The sequence below is a fragment of the Mus pahari genome, chromosome 12 (assembly GCF_900095145.1).
Source record: "Mus pahari chromosome 12, PAHARI_EIJ_v1.1, whole genome shotgun sequence".
Lineage (NCBI taxonomy): Eukaryota > Metazoa > Chordata > Mammalia > Rodentia > Muridae > Mus > Mus pahari.
In genome coordinates this window covers 56,381,984-56,407,075 of record NC_034601.1, presented here as the reverse complement: position 1 = coordinate 56,407,075, position 25,092 = coordinate 56,381,984, and the positions used below count along the sequence as shown (strand labels likewise).

Here is a 25,092-nt window from a genome sequence, read left to right as displayed (position 1 = left end):
TGAATTCAGGAGTGAAAGTGAAACTGTAGTGTGAAATTGCCTCAATGATTTTGGGTGAATATACTTCAGCTCATCATAGGTTAGAATTTTCATTGTGGCTTGTTACATATTGCGAGATGTCTACATCTCCAGTGACAATAGATGATACAGGCTCCATTTTGAGAAAGCAGATTGTGTCATGTGCTAATCAAAGCACACAGGAACGGTCGCACAAACTTTAGTACCAGCATACTGCATAATGTTCAGATGAGCTGGTGTTTTGTAGATTGTTCCCCACTACATTTAATTCATGCTACAGCAAAGTCTCACCACTATTCCAGAGATCACAAAAGGAACTCTAAGTTAGGATATTGCTCTCCAAGTGATTCTGTTTGCTCTTTGTCTATACATTTAGGTTGCTGGATCTTTGAACTTAATGCAAAGCACATTTCCAGACTTGCCTATCTTAACTGAAGTGTTTACAAATACCTAAATTAGAAGAGCTAAAGGCAGCCTGATCTCATTTCTGGATGGTCATGGGGCTATGGCTTAATTGACTGGTTTGACTTCTTAGCTACTTTTATTTCCCTTGCCAAACATTTTACAAGACATGCTAATGAGAAATGAAATGGCCATAAGGCTGAAAGCCAGAGGAAATCCATGATAAGCAGAGAGCTGAATGGTATATAAAAGCAGCAACCAGCCAAATGAAGCAGAGTTTCTTCAACTATTTTTGAACCATGCACTCAGGTTTGGTAGCATATTATTCTCCCCAGAATTGTATTAGGAAGGAGCACAGACCCTGATAATGATCTGTGGAGACTTAGAAGAAGCAGGCTTATTTTTCATTCATTCATTCCTAAATCATTCCTGTATTTTAGTAAAAGACAGGACTGAAAGTTTCATAGAATATAATGTTTCTATGCCACAAGTTTCTATGCTTGCATTTCTTCTTGAAACTTGTCAAACTAAGGTTTAGCTAAGATTTGGAAAAAGCAAGATATATAGTTAAATTAAAGGGATACATTGATGTGGCCCTAAAAGAATATAAATAAACCGACGCCTTAATGAAAATAGGGCAATGTATCAGTTGATAGTAATATATGTAAAAAATTATCTGAGTGTTTTCATGTAATTTAAATATGTAGGTCTTTAATTTAATTAAATTATTGAGATATGTAAAAATTATAAGTGATATAAGAATAATTTGCTTTGTACTAATTCAGTATATGGTGTTGATTTACACCTATAAAAGGAAAATATAAAGAAATTAAGGAAACTAACAAGGATAATTAGTAGTATCAAAAAAAGGTCAACTAACTGATAGGGTAGCTTAATTGGTAATGTTAGACAGCATGCATCAGTTCCAGTGTCTGATCCCTAGCATTGGACAGACAGGGTATGGCAGATGTGCATATGGAAGAAAGGCTAGGATCAGAAGCTCATTGCCAGGGTGTACTATGGAGTGAGTTCAAGACACATCTAGGCTACATGATAGCCTGCCCTAAAAATAAAAGATAACTAATACCATAATGAAGGAAAAATTAAAATGTGTGTCATACTATTAATATTATTGAAATTGATATATATGAAGGAAATAATATATATGAAGACGAGGGGAAAAAAGAATTAACACAACAACAACAACAACAACAACCCCCCCCCACACACACACACACAAACAACTAAGTGAACTGGTTTCCATTTGGAGAACACGCTTAGATGGGGAACTCATTACTTTGTCATGTAATTAGTTGGACGTGATTGTTTGAACAGAGCCTGTCCTGTGGTCAAGGATTTTCAAGAACTTTCAGTTCTGACTTAACCTGGGTCCACTAGACTTGGAAAATAATCATAAAATTGTGGATGAAATATTTTGCTCTATGAAAATATAACTATAGGCAGACTGTCATTAAAAAACAGAAGGCAAGGAAGCTAGGAAGAATCGTAATCGTCTGACCCACGTCTTCCAGCTCCAGCAATGCTATAGAGAAGATAGCTGAATGTTAATTCCATAGGCAATCCCAATGTGGTGATTGGTTTTGTCAATCTGACGCAGCAAAAATCACCTGTGAAGAGGGTCTTTGTTTGTTTGTTTGTTTTGTTTTTTTGTTTGTTTGTTTTTTGAGTCCTGGAAGTCACTTTGTAGACCAGGCTGCCCTCGAACTCAGAGGCCTGCCTCTGCCTCCCTTGGTTCCTTGGACAGTTTCTTGCGTGTGCTACCACGCCCAACTTGTGAAGAGGGTCTTTTTTTTTTTTTTTCCCGAGACAGTGTTCCTCTCTATAGCCCTGGCTGTCCTGGAACTCACTTTGTAGACCAGGCTGGCCTTGAACTTAGAAATCCGCCTGCCTCTGCCTCCCAAGTGCTAGGATTAAAGGCTTCTCTCACCACTACCTGGCTTGTGAAGAGGGTTTTAATGAACAAGTGTCTTGATGGCGTGACCTAAGATCCTGTCTGTGGGAGACTGTCTTAACTGTGTCTCTGGATGTGGACAGACCCAGCCTAAAGCAGATGGGATCATTCCCTAGGTTCATGCCCTACACTTTATGAAAAATGAGACAGTGTGCCAAGTCCTGATAGGTATGCAATCATTGTCTCTCAGCTCTTTTTTAAAATAGTTTTTTATTCTTTCATCTTTTCTTTTTTTAAAAGCACAGTCGTTATCCCCCTCCCAGTCCACCCTCTGACCGTTCCTCATCCCATACCTCCCCCCTGCCCAGTCTCCACACCCCACCAGACCTCCCCACCCACTGGGGCCTCAAGGCTCTCCAGGGTTAAGTGGTGATTCTCTCTGAGGCCAGACCAGGCAATCCTCTGTGTTAGGGCCTTATATCAGCTGGTGTATGCTGCCTGGTTGGTGGCTCAGTGTCTGAGAGATCTCGGAGATTCAGCTCAGTTGAGACTGCTGGTCTACCCATGGGGTTGCCTTCCTCAGCTTCTTCCTACTTTTCCCTAATTCAACCACCAGGGTACCCGGCTTCTGTCCATTTGTTGGGTGTAAGTACCGGTAATCTGATTCGTGCAGCTGCTTGTTGGGCCTCTCAGAGGGCAGCCATGCTAGGCTCCTAGCTCAAGTTGAGTCTCCAAGGCCTGACACTACCACTGATGCTAACTCTCAGCTCTTAACTGTGAAAATAACTCACTGCTTCCTATCTTGCTGCTTTTAACTCCCCCAAAGTAATAGACTACGACGTGAAATTGTGAGCCAAACATATTTTTTTTAACCTGATTTGCTTTGTGTCACAGTATTTTATCACAGTAACAGAAATGAAACTAAAACAATGAGGGTGAAGATGAAAAGTGTGGTTCTCAAACAAAAACCTAGAGGCAAAGAAATTGAGGCACACTTGGATAAATTATGGCTGGGGAACACTGTGATAAATAATTTAATTTAGATAGAGTAGCTTATATGACCTTTGTTCTGCCACCTAGCCTTCTGAATATTTTTCATTTTATTTTGAAACATGGATATTTTAAGAATCACAACACTGTAAAGTTTAGGGAACATAAACATTTCCTATGTTTATTAGATATGTCAAAGTTTTTATAATAGGTATGTTCTTTAGTTGGTACCAGTTAAGAGTACTGATAAATATATATCTATCATTTATTATATGTTCAGGTAAGCCAGTGATGATTGTCACAGAATACATGGAGAATGGTTCCTTGGACAGTTTCTTACGTGTGAGTAAATTATCAGATTTATAATATTTATGTGTCTGTATCATATATTGTATATAAACGTACATATTGACAAGTGAGCCATAGAAAATATATATCTTTTAATATTGTACTAAGTATTTTGGTATCAAATTTCCAGTAAAAGTGAAATAGACTAGAATTACTTAGTAAAGGGAAGTTGTAAAATTTTGTCTCTATTTATTACCTCCAAATGTGAATGGTCCGTATTTAAACATTTTTTAAAATAATGCTAAGGCTTTTGTATTGCCCCAAATCATTTAAAATAAATTTAAATATTGAAAAATTGCCCTAAAGCCACATATAAATGAAATTGATATAAGGCAGAAGTCCTCCTTTGCCCTTCTTGTTAATTAACCTGGATGGATCTCAAATAATCCTGTCCACTCAGACATCACAGATGTTTGAGGAAATGGTGAAGTGTACCTATTCTCAAATTAGAGATCTAATTTTAGTGGTAATATTTCTAATATTAATGTTTATATTTTGGATATACTTAATATGTTACAGTTAAATTTACTTCAATAAATATGATAAAGAAATACAAAATCTTCAAGATATTCAAATAACCATTAATGATTTCACAGGATAACAAGAGATATTTACCCTGACCACAATTACTTCTTAATATTTTTCAAATTGATGCAGATGACAGATGGACCAATGGGTAGACATATAAAATGCATAGAATAATTGAAATTCCTAAGTTTTCTAAGAAGGAAAAATAATTATTTTCATATTAATAAGTCATATAATTTTAGAAATAATTATTATTTATATATTGCAAAAGAGTTTTCTGAACTGAGTGCTTTAAATATAATTGTGTATTATCTATACCTTATAAACTATATATTACTATTTAAATACAAATGTATTAGAAGGTTTTCAGCCAGGACTCTATGACTCTGTCTTTCATCATGTTTTCTTTGACAAGCTACAACTCAGGTTCAGGCCATAACATAAAATATGGGCAAAGACATTTTTTCTCATAATTGTTTATGATGATTGCTAAAATTTTAACCAAAAAAGAAGAATAAAATTTAAATCAAAATTATCATCTTGAAATGTCCATGCTGTTTAATTTTTTCTTAGTATTTATTTTTGAGAATGAGCTTGAGTATCATACAAAGATCAAGATAGTGATACTTTTGAACTGAATTCTGATCTTACGATGGAGTACTGGGTTACGCAACCACTATCAATTTTGCATTAGCTGTGCATTCACTTGTTTGCAGATAATGATAGTGTTAGATGCTTTTAGTCAAAATGTACAGAGTCAATAATGAAAACGTGTTGGCATATGAGATCATAAAATAAAAGAAACATCTTAGTCTGTATTACAAATGCATTTCAGAAACATGATGCCCAGTTCACAGTCATCCAGCTTGTGGGAATGCTCCGTGGGATAGCATCAGGTATGAAATACCTCTCAGATATGGGCTACGTCCACCGGGACCTTGCTGCTCGCAACATCTTGATCAACAGTAACTTAGTGTGCAAGGTTTCTGACTTTGGACTCTCTCGGGTGCTTGAAGATGATCCAGAAGCTGCTTACACAACCAGGGTGAGTTACGGGGACTTCTACTATTATTACAATTTCCACATTACAAGTGTAAGCATGGATAATCAAGTTGCAATGATACCATAAAATCATGTGTCAATTACATTTGCCATACATGAAGACATCTCTCAATAAATATCATTCATTTGGTGAAAAACGGATAGGTTACATTTAAAAGCCAAATAACTATTACAATTGTGAAATAAGATACCTGGTCTAATAAACCTCAACTCAACACAGCAAGGTTTGTACAGGGTTAAACTATTGACATTTTACACACTGTTTTTTTATTGAGCTATCTTTAACAGGCAGATTTGATAAATTCTCTCTCTCTCTCTCTCTCTCTCTCTCTCTCTCTCTCTCTCTCTCTCTCTCTCTCCTAATGTGTTATTTTTAAATATTTAAATATTAATCCCCCACAGTCTCTCTTGATGCTTCTGTGCTCTCTCCAAACATCACCCAAAACAGGTTGTACAAACATACTATCATAATTCTGACCACATTCTCATCCCTGGAGAAGACATAGGTAGCAAAGGATAATATTTACATATCCCAAGAAATGACTTTATTATCCTTACTACTGCTTAGTCGTCTGAAGATATCTTTAATAACTTTCCACAACTCTATAAACTTCTAACAATCTAGAAGGACTCACAGCTTGTATTTTTCCTTTAACGACTGTCATATTCAAAAGAATACTTCCAGGTTTAACAAAGTACATCAATAGGAGATGTATTTACAATGTAAGCTAGCTCTTGAGTCAGGCTCCATTTTTTCTGTCATTTATAATGTCACATATATTAAATTTGAGCATCCTCGATCCAAGTTCTATTCTTGATCCTAGAATACTCTACAGAAAGGCTTATACAGTGGGAAGCTGAGAGGGTTAGGCAAACATGATAATCTGCTGTCTCTCATTACACTGCTTGTGACTGTTAGGACTAAAGACACTTGAGGACCATTTATTTATCTTTTTAAAGAAGGAAAGAGTTAAAGAAGGGAGTAAAGAAGGAAGGAATTGCTATGTCAATATTCTTATGGATCATTTCTGAATAACAATGCAAGAGGATTTGTTTTGAATTTCAGTGTCAGAAGATTCTAACTAACCACACCAGCCAAGTGGATCCATTCCCATCCTGCACACAGTTGCTTAAAACAGTTCACTGTTCATCCTTGTGTTTCTTTGGAGCTCTCTCAAGTACCCATGGGGGTCCCAGCTTCCTTTAGAGGAGCATCTGCATGTCTACAGTAATTTAGAAGTCATTGACTTAATCTCCAATAACAAGTTTTGTTTAGTACAGTAATTTTATGATTTACTCTGAAGATGAGTATGATTATAAAGTTATTGGACTGCTATTTTTTATATAAACACACCAAAACAGCTGAGTTGCCATTCTCAGCATCCCTGTGGAAAATGAGTACTGACTGGATATTTAGTTTAAGTAAAAATATCAGAGCTCCTCTTTTTGAAATTTAAAGAGAGAATGTGTCAAGTAACGTTAATTTAAAAATATTAAAGCAAAAAAATTGTAGGAGTAAACTTGAATGACATAAAAGTTTATTATTGTAAAAACCTATATATAAAATCAAGTTTATTCATTTGTTTTTGTATCCAAAAATGTTCTATTAATCTTGGATGCTATATTATTTAGTTGACTTAATAGTCAATGACTTTTTTGTTGACTAAAATTGTTCAAGGGGCATATGTTTTATATAAATATGATGAACTCACATTAAACATCACATGTTGCTTAAGCAACACTTAAGATATTTTGCATAGTTGCTCTAATTTCTACAATTGAAGAAATGCCACTCTGTATTTCAATCCATTGAATTTTTGACACTACCATTCTGTATGCTGTTGCATTTAGGTAGGGAGAAATCAATCAATGAATTAATCAATCAACCAACCAAACAAACAAAAACTCATGTATCACATTTGATTCAGTGTTGTTGATGGAGGGTGTCTGCTGCTTCCATTATTTCAAATGTCTCTGTGGGAGTCAGGCAAAATAAAGTGTGGCAAAGAAATTGTATCAAATAATTATGAACAAAATAAAAAAACTTTAGAAGCTGGACACATGGCTCAGTAGGCAGGAGCACTTGCTGTGTGTACAGAAGGACCTGAATGTGTATCCCAATACTCAAATAAAACCTGGGCTCCCATACACATAATTTAAATAATAGATAACTTAAATTTAAAAATCTTCAACTGGAGTATTTATGTTGTTGAGAATATGCTTGCTCTATAAACATATTGCCCATTTCTCCATACTACTCTCTTCTGTGTTCATATTTATATACATATACGTGTGTATAAATGTTATATGCATATACATATAATGATATTAGATATCATATAATGATCTCACCTTATGTTCTCAACAACGTGATGAAAAGAGGGGGCCAAATAAGCAGTCAGTTGAACGTGTGTGTGATTCTATTTTTAATAAGAACTTTAAGGAAAAATAAGCTATTTTCAATAACCACATCCATTTATTGCTCTTCATATTTTCACTCTTGAGTGATGCCAAAATTTCAAATGTTGACATTGCAGATTGTACAATATTATTATGCATCCTGCACCCTCTATAAAATCCCACTTCAAACTCTTGGGATGTTGCAAGTGAAAAGGCTATAAAGTTTTAGTATTATTATGAAAGTAGTTTCAAGCACACAGACTCCCTGAAATGCTCTTGGGATTCCTACAGATGCCTGAATGACACTTTGAAGACAATTGCTACAGGTGCTTTACCAGGAAAAGTACCTTGAAAGCTAAAAAAATATTTCAGTAGTCATTCAATGATATAAATCTGAATTATGATGTCGTTTTGTGTGATGTGATATATTTTAAAGAGCTGTTTGTGAAGCATAACTGCAGCTGCACCCTACCCTCACAAATCATCCTGAAGACCCCTGGATTTCCTTTGGCTGGTATAACTGGAGCATGCGGCCTCACAAACATATATCCCAAAGAAATTCTGTTGTTGAGCAACAATGAAAGAATTTATTTTTTGTTTTTTCAGCATGTTGCTTTCAAAGTATGTTTATGACATGGTTCCTGTCTCTTTTGTTTTGAAATGTACTACCACGTAATTTAAATGTGTTGGCAGGCAAGAATCTAATTGTTTAAGTTGTGCTCTAACATCCACACACATACAAAGTCCATGGTACAGGTTCTCTGCCTTCTGTTTCCTTCTGTCTCTGTCTCTCTGTGTCTGTGTCTCTCTCTGTCTCTCTGTCTCTCCACCCTCATGCACACATACACACACACATACATGAACATCTACTTTCATGCCATATATATATATATATATATATATATATATATATATATATATATATATGTTTAAAAATGAATAAGAGCTATGTTGGTTAGAATTTTGAATTTTGTGCCAGGATTTTGTTTTATATGATTTCTTGAATTTAGCATTTTGTATAAATATGCATATTTGCACGAATGTGTGTCAATTAACATTCATACTATCATGTTCAAACAGAACTCATAATTACAATATAACAGTTGTGGATATGCTGTTACATTGTCCCAACTTGACAAGGGTGGAATTTTCCGAAGTCTATGTCAGGCAGTCAGGCAACCTATTCCCTTTTACAATCTCAATAATTAGGCCTTTAATTGTGTCATGGACTATGTTAGGAAACTTAAGAAAACCAGTTGACTTTCTCTTGGGTGTCACATCATTTTCTCTTTACTTCTTTATGGTGTTTTTTGCTGAAAATAACCAATAAAATCCAAGCTTGGTTGAGAGGATCAGATCTTTAGTGATAAAAATTTATGTTGTGTAGATTTTATATCTGTGATTCTACTGAGTTGTTTCCACTAATATTGTGGATAACATTGTGTTATCTAACTTCATATCTTAAATGAGTAAAAATGATGGCTAATGATAAAGAATTTAACAGTCTTGTATTGTTCACAGTACATCCAATGAAAATTGTGAAAACCAAAGTCTTTGTTCTTGAAGGTTTCTCAACTGAAAACCATTCAAATCAACAGTGGCATGATGTTATATAGACAAGTAATATTAGTCATATTCCATTAACACACAAATAAAACGTAAAAACATAATATTTAAGCCATGTTCTTTGTACAATAAACATTATAACTAAATAAATAAAACTAATAACAAACTACTCCCCATTCTCTAATTAGGCATGACAAGTTTTGCATGCAACTTTACAAAACAATTCCATTTACTTCTACCAAGTCTAAATTATATATTGGCTTTACTTATAACTGTAGAATCAAAAGTTGGTAAGTCATATTGGATGTTCTGAACATACATTTTAGATAGATGGCTAGCATGATCATTTCAGCCTGGGAAAATAAATATATATGTATTTATGTGATGGAAGATCAAAGCTGCAATTTTGAAGTGGAACACTGACTATGGAAGTTTTATGGTAATGTGTTTAAATATTTTATCTACAGTCCCCTGAAGGGACTGTTAGTCTATGAAATGGATAATTCACTAAATCCCAGATTTGTGCAGTAAATTAGTAGCTACTCTATTACAGACACAGTTCTTGAGACTGAGAATCTAGAAGTGAGCAGATCCAAGATCTCATCTCATGAGTTTGTCCTCACTGTAACTCAGATCAAAGGAAAAATCAATTTCAGGAATAGCAGTTTCATGAATGAGATAGCTCATTGTTTTTATTTCTTTTACTCCCTTTTCTAACATAGGGACAAAGAGTTAGTCTGTAGCCCCATCTGGCCTAAAATGTCCTAAGTATATCTATCCATATTTCACTTTCCAAATGAGCTCTATCTGTTACCTCTAGTCCCTTACTCTATATCTTACATCTGTGGTTCTATGGATTGATTCTTGGATCTCGTTGACTAAACAGCTGATTCTCTTATAAGATAATACACACCATATATATATATATATATATATATATATATATATATATATATATATATATGGATCTGTTATCATTCTCAAAGTGATTTTTTCTAGTATTATTCATTTTTTGTCCACCAATCCCAATGTCAGTTTTTAACAGCTGAGTAATAATCCATTGTGTAAATTATCACATTTTTGTTATCCTTTCTTCTGTTGAGGAACATCTAGCTTGTTTCCAGTCTCTGGCTCTTCTGAAGAGGGCAGCAATGATCACTGTTGAGCAAATGTCTTTTTGGTAGGATGGAGCATCCTTTGGATATATTCCCAAGAGTAATATAGCAGTATCTTTTGTAAGATCAATGTCCCTCTTACTGAAGAACCACTACACTGATTGCCATATTGGCTGCATGGATTTGTGCTCCTACCAGCAATGTGTTGTGTTCCTCTTAGCCCACATGCTCAGCTGTTTGAGATTTCAATTTTTATGTTGAACTTAGACACTCTGACAAATGTAAGGCGAAATTTCTAAGTAGTTTTAATTGCATTTCCTGTTGGCAAAGATTGTCAAACATTTCTTTAAGTGTATCGCAATTATCTGAGCTTCCCCCTTTACTAACTCTCTGTTTAGATTTGTACCACATTTTTAAATTGGGTTATTTGTTCTCTTGGTATTTAATGTTTTGAGTCCATTGTATATTTTGGATAGTATCCCACAATGGAATGTATAGTTAATAAAAAGCTTTTCACATTCTATATAGACTACCACTTTGTCTGAATGATGGTGTTCTTCTCCATGTAAAAGCTTTTAGTTTTATGATGTACTATTTATTAAATACTAACCCTACTACCTGTACTAACAGTGTTCTGTTCAGAAAGTCTTTTCCAGTGAATTAGTTAAAGGTTATATCCCAACCTACTTATTTTTCTATCAGGATCAGTGTATCTGGTGTCATGTTGAGATCTTTGATCTATTTGGAGTTTAGGTTTTTGCAGTTAGTAACTGTGGATCTATTTGAATTCTTCTGCATGCAGTCTTCCAATTTAATAAATCTGTTTATATCTATACTCCAGGTTTTTAGTTTAGTTATTAGGTTTTTTTTATGTCTGGTTTTTTGAGTTCTTCATGTATTTATGATATTCTCCCTCTAGCAGAGATGTACTTAGGTTAACAACTGAACTGTCTGTTATACTTCCTAGGAGAGGAAATAAACCAGTTTTATCCAAGAGAGTGATACTGGAGATATAAAGCAATCCAGGACATGCCTCATGATCAGAAGCAGTCGACCAACATATAATTATTTTTGGCTACAGTTTTGTATTTTGCTTTTCTTTTGGGATATGGCTTATTTTGTTTTCTTCATTTTGGAAAGGCTTTGTGTTATTTTGGTGTTTCAGTTGTTTTCTTGTTTTTTTGAGAAAAAACTTAAAAGCTGGATAGGTAGGAAGGAGGAGAATGGGGGAGGGTAAAAACATTCCAAATATATTTAAATTTAAAAATTGCAGCCAACCATTGGACTGAGTGTGGGTTTCCCTGATGGAGGACTTGAAGAATGGAATGAAGGAGCTGAGGGGGTTTGCAACCTCATAGAGGCAGCAACAGTATCAACAGGCCAGACCCCCCCCCAAGAGCTCCTGGGGACTGGACCACCAACCAAAGACTACACATAGAGGGACCCATGGTACTGGCTGCATATGAGGCAGAAGGTGGCCTTGTTAGACATTAGTGGGAGAAGAGGCCCTTGGTCCTGTGAAGGTTTGATGCCCCAGTGTAGGGGAATGCCAGGGCAAGAGGACGGGAGTGGGTAGATGGATGGGGGAGCACCCTCATAGCAGTGCAGGGAAGGGGGTGTTTCTGAAGAGGAGACCTGGCAAAGGAAAAACATTTGAAATGTAAATAAAGAAAATATCCAATAAAAATTATTCTAAATAATATAAAATATAATAAATAATTATATAAAATGTGCTATGTAGCTTAGGTAGAATGAAAACCATTGTTTGTGTAACATATCTCTGGAATTATTTTATATTTGGTGCAGTGACTCACTAAGTGTACATGTATAGGGAAACTGGCACCATGGCCTGTCTCTGTCACAGTCTCTATCTCTGTCTCTCTATCTCTCTCTGTGTCTCTCTGTGTCCCTCTCTCTCTCTCTCTGTCTCTCTGTCTCTTTCTATCTCTCTCTTTATGTCTCTCTGTCTCTGTCTCTCTCTGTGTCTCTCTGTCTCTCTGTCTCTGTCTCTGTCTCTGTCTCTCTCTCTCTCTCTCTCTCTCTCTCTCTCTCTCTCTCTGTGTATGTGTTGTGTGTGTGTTTCTATAAATTACAAAATCATTAGAATTGTCTTAGTGGGCATTTGGAGACTAATGTTACTGGTTCATCTTTGTTATTTCACAGTTGCTAATATTACCTATGTGAATCTTCAAGCTATATTCTATTTTTAATTATTAGAAGGATTTAGTATTACTAGCATCATCTATTAACATACACTTTTTCCTGCAGTATTGGAAAAGCCTCTTTAACTTATAATTTTGCTTCTTTAGCATACTATTATATCAAAATTGCAAAAATGCTAAGAATTTTAAACTAATTTTAGTAACTTTTTAAATACTTATAGATGATACATAAAAACATTAAAAATATACATTTTAATGGGATACAATGTGAAGCTTCAACACATGCATACTTATGTAATATTTGAACCAAATATTTAGTAATATCTGCTTCCTCAAAGACTTATTATTTCATTAAGGTTAAAATATTTAAAATTATCTAGTTTTTAAAAAATGCATAATAGACAGTTTTATAATGAAAGTATCCATGCTGTGCAATAGCATGCCAGGACTTCTTGTTCCAATCTAACAATAATTTGGTAACTTGTGATTAATCTCTGCTGACCTTCCCTACCTTTTTCTTTTGTCCCCAGGTCTTTGACAGTCCCTAATACGCTTACTTTTATAAGGACAATATTTTGCAATTCCACATGAGTGCGATTACACATGCCTGTCTTGCTTAGTTCAGTGAATCTGTTTATTTCCAGTTCCATTCATTTTTGACCCAGAGAACAAGATCTCTCTTGTTTTTATCAGTGTATGGTATGGAAGTGACACATGCCATTTTTCACCCTTTGCTCTGCTGCTGGATGCACAGATTTCTTCCTTCTCATGGCCATTGTAAATGGTGTTGTTATTAACACAGGAATGCAATGTCTCCTTGACATAATGAGTCTGTTTCTTTTGTACAAAAAAAATCAACAATAAAACAAGTGGACCTTATGGTTATTGACTTTTAATTTTTTTAAGTATCCTCTATTCTATTTTCAATAAAGACTCCATCATATAGTAGTCCTACCAACTGTGTGCATGGATTCTTTTTTTCCAGGATCCCTAACAACTATTGTTATTTTTAACATAGTATACTTAAAAATTTTTGGAATTGTAACTACAGTATTTCCACCTTTGCTGTTTTCCATCCACACCCTCTCATACCCCTACTTACTATCCTTTAGTCTCTATAAAGTATACGTGTCTACAGTAGGGTAATATTTCATCATGAATTTTCTTTACTTACCAGATGATTAATGATGTTGAACATTCTTATATATGCTTGCTATTCAGAAATTACTTACTATTCAAATCTATGGCCCTGTTAAAAGTCAGGTTAAATCTTATTTTTCTTCAGTGTCTGGGATAGAAATACCTTCTCAGATACATACCTGAAAAATACTTTCTACCATCTTGTGGGTTTTTTCTACACTCTATTGTTGGTTCCTTTTATTTATTTATTGTCATGCTGACAACTTTTGGTTTATTATAACCCGCTCACCTAGCCTTGTTTTATCCTCTTGCTTTTGAGGTTTGTCCAGAATTTTCAGGCTGATTCTAAAGTTCTGAAGAACCTTCACGTCTTTTCTCCTGTTAGATCAGAGTTCCATTCGTGCACTAAAATCTTCACAGTACATTGAATTGGGAAATGGTGATGAATGAGGATGAGAGTCATTCTCCTCTCTGTAGAGATCCAATTTTTCTACCACGATTCATTGGGAAGATAGTTCTTCCTGTATGCCCTAGGCTTGCCATAGTTTTCAGAAGTTAGTTGGCTGTAGGTGTAAAGATTTGCTTCTGGGCCCTGTGGTTTGGTTCATTAGTCCTTGTGTGTGCTTTTATGACAGCATCGTATTGAAAGGTAAAGAATACAAATTTGGGGCCTAGAGAAAGGGCTCAGAGTTAATAACTTTTATATGAAAACTCCCTACCACAAGTTCACATAATTTAAAATAATTTTTTAAAAGGTATTTTGGAAACAACTTACAGATTTGGTTTATATATTATACATAATCAGAAATTTAATAATTTACTGAATTTGGAAGGAACTGGAGCCACAGTATTTCGCATTTAGCCTTATCCTTCAGGTTGTATGCTTCAGTACAGGTATGTATTTTCCATCATATGACCTAACTTTTATAATATTATGTGAGCATCTGAAAAGGACATAAATATTACTTATTTGAGTTGCTTTTTCTGCATGCTTAGAATTAGTTGAATGTGAGTGTTCTACTGCCTGTTAATAAATTCTTAATTGTTTTACATAAAGTTGAAAAAAATCTGAAGAGTTCAGGAGTGGGCTTCTCCTTCTTAAACAGCCATCTGTCTCTTGTCTTTCATGGCAAACAACATCTGCTGAAACTATCTCTCGGTAACTCTTAGGAAGGAGCTACTTAAGATCAGAATCGATGTATCTTCTGGGAGGTGCTTCCTCTTGGAGTGTACCTTGTTGTCTACTACAGTGAGTGAAGCAGATAGATGCTAAGATATTCAACAATGTGATTTAACAGTGTACCTCTGCTTTCAACCTGAGAGGCTAATATTCTCCATGGTAAATGCTCAATTACTCTGGGTTTAGTCAGATTAACCCTCCTAAATCCTTTGCTACTTGAAGTAAAATCTGACAGAGCTCACAGGCAAGGGAGAAGATATGAGAATCCTTGGAACAGTGCTTAAATCAACAGGAAATTATTTTCACAGAGGCTAAAAAAAATGGTATAAAATAGTATGTTTTCACACCCAGGCATTGTTTTTTCTTTAGAAGCTAAAGCTGAGGTCAGCCACATTCAACAAAGAAATAACAGCAAGTAAACTCCTAGAGGGAAAAAAATCACCATCATTTGGCTAAGTGTCTTATGCATAGGCTATCAACTTGTGGGTCACGACACCTTCAGGAATCGACTGATCCCTTCACAAGGGATCACATATCAAATATCCTGCAAGTTAGATATTTACATTAAGATTCATAAAAGTATAAAAATTCCAGTGATGAAGTAGCAAAGAAATAATTTTATGGTAGTGGTGGTGGGGCAGTCACCACAACATGAGGAACTCTTTTAAGGGTTGCAGCACTAGGAAGATAGAGACCAATGGTATGGGAACTTTCAAATATCAATTTTGAATTCTCAAAGTTCTGACCAGTACTTGAAAATGACAGGTAAGCACTGTTTCATAGAATCCCTGACATGTATGTTAGAAATTCTTCATCCATCTCTTTAAATTCTTCTATAAGCTGAATAGAAGGAAGACAAAAATACCTACTCAAGCAGATCCAGGGTTTAGTAGGTAGTTAATCTCTCTTAAAGACCTCAACATAATTATCACTGTGAATGTCAGAATCCTTGCTGCTTACGTAGATTTAGTACAGAAATTGAAAGCCAAATAGCTGAGTTTTATATGATATTCAAGCTGTTAGGTTGTTAGAGAAGATAAACAGAAGAATATAGTTAAGTTTTATGTTCCCCATGGTCCTACGTTTTTTATGGCAAAATTGCTGCAGAAATGTCAAGAAACTTGGCGAAAAATTAAACAGGAGGTTCAAAACTGCTCCCAGAAAACAACACTTATTATTTCTACTAAAATAAAGTATTCAAGTGGGATGAATAACTATGTAGTCCCTGGAACTCCCAATTCGTAAAGTTGCACGTAGACAGATGTGCTTAGATATGACTGTAGGTTTGATGCTTCAAATATAGGGAGCAAACATTAATTTTAGATTCTTCTGACTTTGAACTATAGTTCCATCTGAGGATGAGATTTTAGATATAGTCCATACGCTATGATTCAAGGATTGCTCCACGCAACTGGGTACTTATTTCAGATGAATAAATATTCTAGGAGTTTAAATATAATACAGAAAATATTTAAATAAATGATTAATTTAAATAATCTATTATAATATGGAAGATGTATCATCATAAATTATTTGTATAACTAACTGTTTTTCTAAAACATTCTGAATACTCGGTGGTATTTCATCCAGAAAATGCAAATTATGGAATGAGTTCCAAGTTTAAGTTCATCAAAAAAACTGCCATAAAATTATTTTATTGTCAGAAATCACATGGGTCAAATAAAGACAGCACACAGCCTCATTAAATTCAATCTTTTGCATACTCCATTGAAACCTTTTATACTTAATAGCTGTTTGGCAGTTATTATGAAACAACTACTTAAACAAATTTTACACATATATAAATTCAAAAGGAAATTAAAAAATAGAAACCTTAAAAAATCTTAGATGAACTGTTGAGGTGGGTGATGAGGAAGAGTTTTTATGTTCCCCATCATGAGCAGGATGATATATAAGCTTTATAATTAATTATTTGAAAAAATAAACAAACAAAAAACATGTAATGAGTCTATCTTTTGTATGTGCAACTTAATGCAATAATTATTCAGCTGAAAGACTGAACACTCTATTGTACATTGTGGCACAGTGCAAGATACTCCATTCCCCTTCTTTACCCACATGACTTCAGTATGTTTTTATGCCCTTGTCATGTGGACTACAGATAACAACATTGCTCTACAGCCTCAGGGCCTCTTGATGAAAACTAGCCCCCCAGTAAGCTCCATCTGAGAAGAAAAATGATTCTCATTTTTTTGAAAGATCAGGAGAGAACAATTGAAATGGAAACTTACAAAAATGATACATCATGAAAATCTACATATTAAATTACTCTTGTGTGGCTTAGAGGATAAGAGCACTGACTGCTCTTCCATAGGGCCTGGATTCAATTCCCGGAACCCACATGGCAGTTCACAACTGTCTGTAATTTCAGTTACAGGGCATCTGACACCCTCACACAGGCATACATGGAGGCAGAACACCAATATAAATAAAATAAAAGTAAATTGGTTAATTTTAAAAAAAAACACATGCAAAAAGTAAACAAATAAATTAGCTCTTGTGAATTGAACACTTGACTTTTATAATGAAGCTAAATCCTATGACAAGAGCAAAAGTCATCTCCAGAAACAATGAGCATGAAGAACAGGGAGTACAACTAGTTTATTTGAAATCCCTCGTCCTGCGAATCTGGCTTGAGAATGTCATGTGTCCTTTGAAGTAGCAGCTCTCCTGCAGGGACAAGCCCTTTCCCACTGGACTTTGGATAGTGTCTAGAGTTAACTTTGGGGTGTCCTAATTAGGGGTCACTGATATTATTTACACACAGAGGAAATAAAATCATCTCAGAATGCAGAGTCCCTGTGACTGGAAATATCTGGTCAGAAATCTTGATAGGAACCTTTTCGGGAACCTGGCTCTCATGTTCTCCCATACACATAAAGAATAAGAGTGAGAAGACAGCCATGTTCTCCAGTCTCACCAAATGTAGGTATGTCCGGGAGTGCAGGAGGACAGAAGTCAGCATGCTGTTACGATAGAGTATTCTACATTAGAAAGAATAGAATCTTATTCTTTGTATCAGTATTGATGGGTCTGGGGAATACTATGCTAAGTGGTTTGTGTGTATTCTACTAAACCTGATCTCATAAAAATTAATAGGAAATGATGGTTACCAAGAAAGGATTTAGGTTTGGGGAGGAGGAATGAAGGGGAATGGATGACCAACAGGTGATGGATGGGCTGCAGATAGATGAAAATGGAAGATGTACTTTATGGGTTAGTGCAAGCAATAGTAATATACTATTTGCTTCAAAAGCTGGAAAGACAAGCCAGTCACAGAAAGTGCTAAGAATGTCTCCCAAGGAAAAAACAACAGTGGGAAGCTAAGACAGCATTAACTTAGGAGAATAGGATTCTACTAAGATAAACAAGCTTTTCTCAGATGCCTGAGCTCTTGCCAAGACAATGAATCTAAATATAAGCAATAATTCTGTGTGGTCAGCGCAGACCCACGTGTGTGATGCTCATAACCTTTGATTTTATTACATATTCAGCTTTCGTGGGCTTGTGATTTCAAATTATAGCTCGGGAACACTACATTTTATTTTATTTATGACAATGGACATTTTACTAGCTCATTACACTAGAAGTACATCTTTGTGCTGGTAGTAACAAAAAAAGAGTGAATCTACAAGGCTGGAATTGAACAATTTGTGATGATATACTCATTTTCCCCCTTTTAATTCCACAGTCATTTTATTGGGTTTAATCCTCTTCAGCAGTTTATGTTTTCAATTAGATATGTTCAATACCAGCTTCTTCTGTGTTCATTAAAAGCCACAGTGACTTGATACCGCCTCATACGGACAAGGGGAAAATTAGAAGCTTTGTACGTCTGATTTAGTTGCCAATGGCAGCAAAATTGCTAAATCTGAGCGGTGCTTTGTAAGGAGTAGTGAGCTTTTCATTGTTTCCTCACCTAATGTGGGTGTGTAATGTTAAATGTATGCTTGCTGGTCTCCTAATTGAATGAGTCGAATGTGACAGAAGAACTGAAGCTTTGTGCATCATGCTGTTAGGATCAGACCCATCATCTTTCAGGATACAAACCTATTATTGCCTGATGACAGAAATTTTAAGTTATAACAAGCCTCCATAATATTATCTTTTTTTCTGAACTAAAATTTCTTGGTAAATCAATAAAGGTTGATTTTGGAAATCTTTTAGTTCCAAGAGGTTTCCTCAAGTTGTAGATTCCTTGACACTATGATTATTTAATATGCTATACTTGATTTTTTTTTTTTTAAAAAAAAGGGTTAACATTGAGCAACTTATTATTTTGCTTTTTTATGAATTCAGTGTTCTGATGTTTTTAGGGATAAATTTTCTCCTAAAGATATGTTTTCCAACAGTGGCTTAGAAAATAGCCCTTGGATCCTACAACCATTCTCTGCTGAAGTACTGCCTGCTGATGGCTTCTATGAGACGAGTAGTTACTATCTTTAGCTGTGTGTAAACTAAGTTGCCCACCAAGCTTCTGTGCATAGTTACAAACCCATGGTCACTAACATCATCTTTGCTAAACTCAAATAATCTCCAAAGAAAAGGGATATGGATGTTTGAAAAGGTATTCTAGGGAGAAGGAAGGTCAGGAGAATTGGGAAGAAGATGTGAGAAAATAGGAGGTTCCAGTAACCACAGCTCACTCTACCCATATATGAAACTGTCAGAAAAGGATTCAATTAAGTAAATAATTGATAAAAATCAAATAAACTGTGAAAATTTGAACATTGAGATATTTTTAGCAGAAGCCTATATTCTCCTTCAGAGCAGATGCCCTGAAAAATTGTTTGATTTCAGAGTAAATTATGTACTTACTCATTGCAAGTGATTTTTATATCCAAAGGGTGGAAAGATACCAATAAGGTGGACATCACCGGAAGCAATTGCCTATCGCAAGTTCACATCAGCCAGCGATGTATGGAGTTATGGAATTGTTCTCTGGGAAGTGATGTCTTACGGAGAAAGACCATACTGGGAGATGTCCAATCAGGATGTAAGTGTGTGTTTTTAGTTTATGAGTTATGAGTTGAGATTAAATTTTCAAGCTGTGCAAGGAAGTGGAGCACAATGAAGCCAGGTGGCGCCTACCTGGTGACATCTGAGCTGAATACTTAGACGAATAAAGCTATTCCCACATCTTGCAAGGGTATTAATTGAATTGTTTTTACAGCTTTACTTATTTTCCTCAAGCATGAATTTTAAATTGTAACAAAAGGAATACCTCAAACCAGAATGTAATAAAATTGTGTGTGTGTATGTGTGTGTGTGTGTGTGTGTGTGTATGTGTACATCATGGAATATTTAAATATTTCTTCCAAAAATTAGTTTCTACTTAACATTAATAAGAGAATGTCTGGCATCCTTTCTTGACTATATTTTACAACTGTTCCAGTGTTTTTCTTAATTAATTTTAATGCTTCCCAAAGACAAAATTTAATAATCTCCACCATGTTGTTTCTAATAATGTGTGAGGCAATGCTTCCACATTAATCACTTTACACACTTTAATCTCACACACACACACACACACACACACACACACACACACACACACACACAGAGAGAGAGAGAGAGAGAGTCAGGCTTGAGGAAAGAATCTTTAACATTCTGTTATAACTATAGTATGAGTTTTTAAATGATTATGTTTGCATTTATTACATGTTGCTACTATTGGTAAAAAAAAAAGGTATTACTAGCACATGGGATTAGCATATATCTTTATGCTTACCAGAGTGTTTAAGCAAGAACCCTACATAAAAGAAGGCAATCTGAAATGACGCTGGTCAATTCCAAGTCATAGTTTATGAGATTGCTTCTATTATATTTTGATATATAGATATTTTTGTATTTCCTCAAAAGAACTTAATGTCTCTAGATACAATGAAGGTAGAAAAATGAGACTAAGTTTTCCACATACCCTCGCCAAACTCAGGTTTTATCAAAGCATCGTCAAGCATAGTACCATCAACTATAGCGTGGCCGAGGAACTTGTTAGGGATAAAAATTCTCAGGATTTTTTTCCCGGTGGATGATTCAGAAACTCATTCAGTAAGAGGAAAGTACTTTGTATCTTCAGAATCTCTCCAGATGATGCTGACTAGCATGAACCTTTTAAAATCACTGCTCCATTTGTTTTAAAACAATGATGCACTGCCCATAGGACTTTACCAAAGAGAATTTCTGTGGTTTAAAAAGTTCTCAACTGTAGTAAGGCTGAAATTTGCATCATATTTTCTTTTACATCAATCAATACAAGATTTTTTTTAAATAACAATCAGTATAATAAAAATAATTATTTTTGGTCTTTTGCAATGAGGATTCCCTGTGTAGCCCAGGAGACCAGGCTAGCCTCAGACTCAAAGAAATCCACCTGCCTCTGCCTCCAAAATGCTGGCATTAAAGGCCTATGCCACAACTGCCCTGCTCAAAATAACCATTTCTTAATAGCAACAAATTTCCCTCTCCTGTAGAACCTTTATTTTTACCTTGATTTGCAAAAGATAAACGCACACAACATTCTCTCACTTAACCTTTATATAATATTTTCAGACATTTATAATTTGTTATGTATTTTCTTGGGCAATTTAAAACAATGTTAAAAATGTTCCAATCAGTGTGAATGGAAAAGTCCAACAAGTCTCATGTCTTCCTTTCCGGGAAACGCTGCTTCTCTCGTAGGTAATTAAGGCTGTGGATGAGGGCTATCGCCTGCCACCTCCCATGGATTGCCCAGCTGCCTTGTATCAGTTGATGTTGGACTGCTGGCAGAAAGACAGGAACAACAGACCCAAGTTCGAGCAGATCGTCAGCATTCTGGATAAGCTCATCCGGAATCCAGGCAGTCTGAAGATCATCACCAGCACAGCTGCAAGGTGACACATTGGATTTGCATGCTGCCCCCCTTCGACAATGCATGTTTTCCTGCTCCCTCTTGATCTGTATTCTCAGAAATTCTAGTTCTCAGAACTGGAGAATCTACATTTGCTTGTCTTTCCTTAACTTGGGAAAGAATTCTCATGTCAGGGTAGAATAATAATGAGTATATTAATATGATTCTTGGCTAGAAGTGTCCTTATCTTCTCAGCTTATGTCTGGAAAATAGGAAAGCTGGACACATAGCTTATTTTACTCCCCATTGTTTAAGGAAAGGGAGTAGGTGATTTATTTACTTAGAGCGAGCTTCCAATAGTCCAGCCCAGTCTGATGGTGCATGCCTGTAAATTCAGCATTCCTGAGGTGCAGGAATCCAAGGACATTCTCAAATAGTGAAGTCAAGACACCCTGGGTTACAGGAGACCCTTAAAACACACACACATATATGTGCACACGTGTGCACACACACAAACACACACAAACACAGAGACACACACAAGCACACACAAAAACATACACAAAAACCTCAGACAGCTGATGAGGGTGTGCCTAGTGTGTGTATGTAGGATGTGTGTCCATGCGTGTGTATTTATAGATCATAAGGGGCTTGATTATGAGTTGTGACCAAATTTTTATGTGAATATTTGATGTAATGTTTTAAGAAATAAAAAACAATGTTCTTAAACCTGAAACGAAGAAATTATTAAGATTTAAAATACAAACACAAATTATAGCATTTAAAAAATAATACCAAAAGTGAAATGAATATATATATATACATATATATATATATATATGCATACACACATACACACACACACACACACACACACATATATATATATATATATATATATATATATATATATATATATATAAAATTTAATTAGCACACTCAAGTTTTGTAAACGCATGTATTGTAAAATGGTTAGCATGATTAAACTAAATAAAGCTTCACTATGTTAGATATTTAACTTTCAGATGAGTAATTAACTTTATAATGATGTATCTTACTTTCTAGGCTGACATCTTTATTATATAATCTATTTTCTGCAATCATCATGATGTGCATTAATTCTACGCTTCTTTTTTATCTTATAATACAAGTGTGTTTTTTTTTAAGACTCTCTTTCAATTTTCCTGAACTCTGACTCAGGGTAAATTCTATCCTTTCGTTCTGTGTTAGACATGTTTTGGATTTCACTTGGGAGTTCATCAACAGATCATTATTTATATTTGAATCATTTTACTTAAAGTAATGTCCTCTAGATTCATATACATTGCAATACATATATATAAATAGGTAGATAGATAGATATAGATATAGATATATAATAAGATCATCCATGAGATATACTTTTAATCATTTATTATTGCCATTTTTTATATTTTACATAATTTGACTATTCACCCAAAATTTGGAATACTTAACAACATTTTAACTCCACTTTTATAGGCTGGTGTATATAATTCCACTTATAAATTTTAAAGAAATTTTATCTTATATGAATTTACATACCCACCAACAATTATTTTATCCACCTCATCAACAGCCCTTAATATCTATCGCATTTTTAATTATGCCCATCCTACCAGATGTAGGGCAGTTTTATCCTAGTTTTGACTTGCACATCCCAATGATAGGCGAATGTTTTTACATGTCAGTCGTAACTTTTTCAAGTCTCTCTGGATAAGACATCTGTGCACATCTTTTGTCTGTGCTTATTTTTTGTGAGGCATTTGCTGTTTCCTTGTGAGTTGTGTGACTTGCTTATAAGCTGTAGATACGTAATTTACTGTTATGTGCATGGTCTTTATGGATGGATTTTCTGTAACAATTTATCCCTTCTGTGGTTTCTTTTTTCATGTACATTAATGATTTCCTTGCTGTATAAAACTTTTTAATTTGCTGTAATACTTGCTTTCATTTTGCTTTGGTGTCCATATCCAAAAGCTATTTGCAAGGCCAATGTAGTGATGATTTTATTTCATATTTTCTTATATGTGCTTTAGAGTTCAGGTCCTATAGCACAGTCCTTAATCTTTTTGAGTTAAGTATAGTGAGCATACATGATCAATATTTGCATAATTTACTTTTTTTTAAAAAAAAGGTAAATCTAAATTAAGCTTTTAATGTCATTACAGGATAATAACGGTTTATTAGTTTCATAAAGCATTTAGGAGTCACTACAATAGAATTTATTGACTACCTTTAGACAGAATTTACCATAACTTATTCTATAAAGATTCATCTCTGTTCCAAACTTCACAGGGAAAGAGATAATGCAGACTCTGTGGAAGTCCACCTGACAGTTTTAACAACTGGCTGGATCACAGACCTGTCCTAGGCAGGGCATATGGTCCTCATTTTACACCTTGAAGCCATTTCTTTTGATCTTTGCTCAGTAGTAACTATAGCAGGCAAAACATCTTTTCAACTCTCTTTTCTCATACGAAGGCATTTAAACCTTCCACTGGATGATCTTATCAATATGAAACTAAGTTATGCTATAGGATCTAGGGTATTTAACCTCAATTTCGTGGATGAAAATAGTCTTACATCAGATCACAGAAGGTCAGGATACACACAAGTATCCAACGTTTTAAACTGAATTTTTTTTCTGTATGTGATATTTTTCTATTATAGCATAACTACCTGAATAATTTCTAAAGATTTAGTTACAAAACATTTAATACTGGGAAAATGTGGATTTCTTATAAAGTGCCATTGGCTTTAGTTTATTAAATATAAAGTTGGGGGGATTACCTGCTTATTTACTGTTATAATGGCATTATCTTAGGAGGCCAGGCCATACAAGTCATTCATTATCATCCACCTTTTTGACACTCAAGGATTTCAATTATTTTCCTTAAATGAAATATTGTACAGTTTGGTAGTAATTATGTTATTATTTCAAAGCAAATTGACTCATTTCCTCCTTTAGTGTTCAGAGTCCTTAAAACATTGTTGATTGAATATTATTAAAATGATTATGTGCTTGGGATATTTTGGGTAGTACAATGGAGTTTATTGACACCTGCTCTTACCCACTTCATTTTTTCCAGTCATTTATAGGAGAACTGTTCCTCTGGCCATCATGAGCAAATGCTTCTCGTTTTTTCTACCTCCTGCCTATGTCTCTTCTGTCTATATCTATACTTTCCATTTAAATGTAACCTCTGCCATAAAATATATGAAATTATATCTTATATTTCATTATGAGAAACATCTTCAGGGGAATTGACAAAATGTATCAGATTCTGAGTCTTTATGGAAGAATGCTAGAATCTGGATATTTGATAAAACTTTGGTGACTTTTGTTCTCAACAGGTAAATGTTAGATGCTGCATTCAGTATTGCCTGCATTTGTA

The 25,092-nt window shown here is 34.8% G+C and overlaps 1 protein-coding gene across 2 annotated transcripts in view; it reads left to right on the top strand.

Moving 5' to 3' along the window:
* The window catches only part of Epha3 (EPH receptor A3), a 314,441-nt gene that overhangs the window by 269,384 nt on the left and 19,965 nt on the right, over positions 1 to 25,092 (top strand). For both annotated transcript variants that reach the window (XM_021209582.2, XM_021209581.2), the window contains exons 12-15: positions 3,603 to 3,664; positions 5,034 to 5,243; positions 19,691 to 19,840; positions 21,526 to 21,719. In XM_021209582.2, the coding sequence (XP_021065241.1) occupies positions 3,603 to 3,664; positions 5,034 to 5,243; positions 19,691 to 19,840; positions 21,526 to 21,719 (616 nt within the window). The remainder of the gene's footprint in view (positions 1 to 3,602; positions 3,665 to 5,033; positions 5,244 to 19,690; positions 19,841 to 21,525; positions 21,720 to 25,092) is intronic.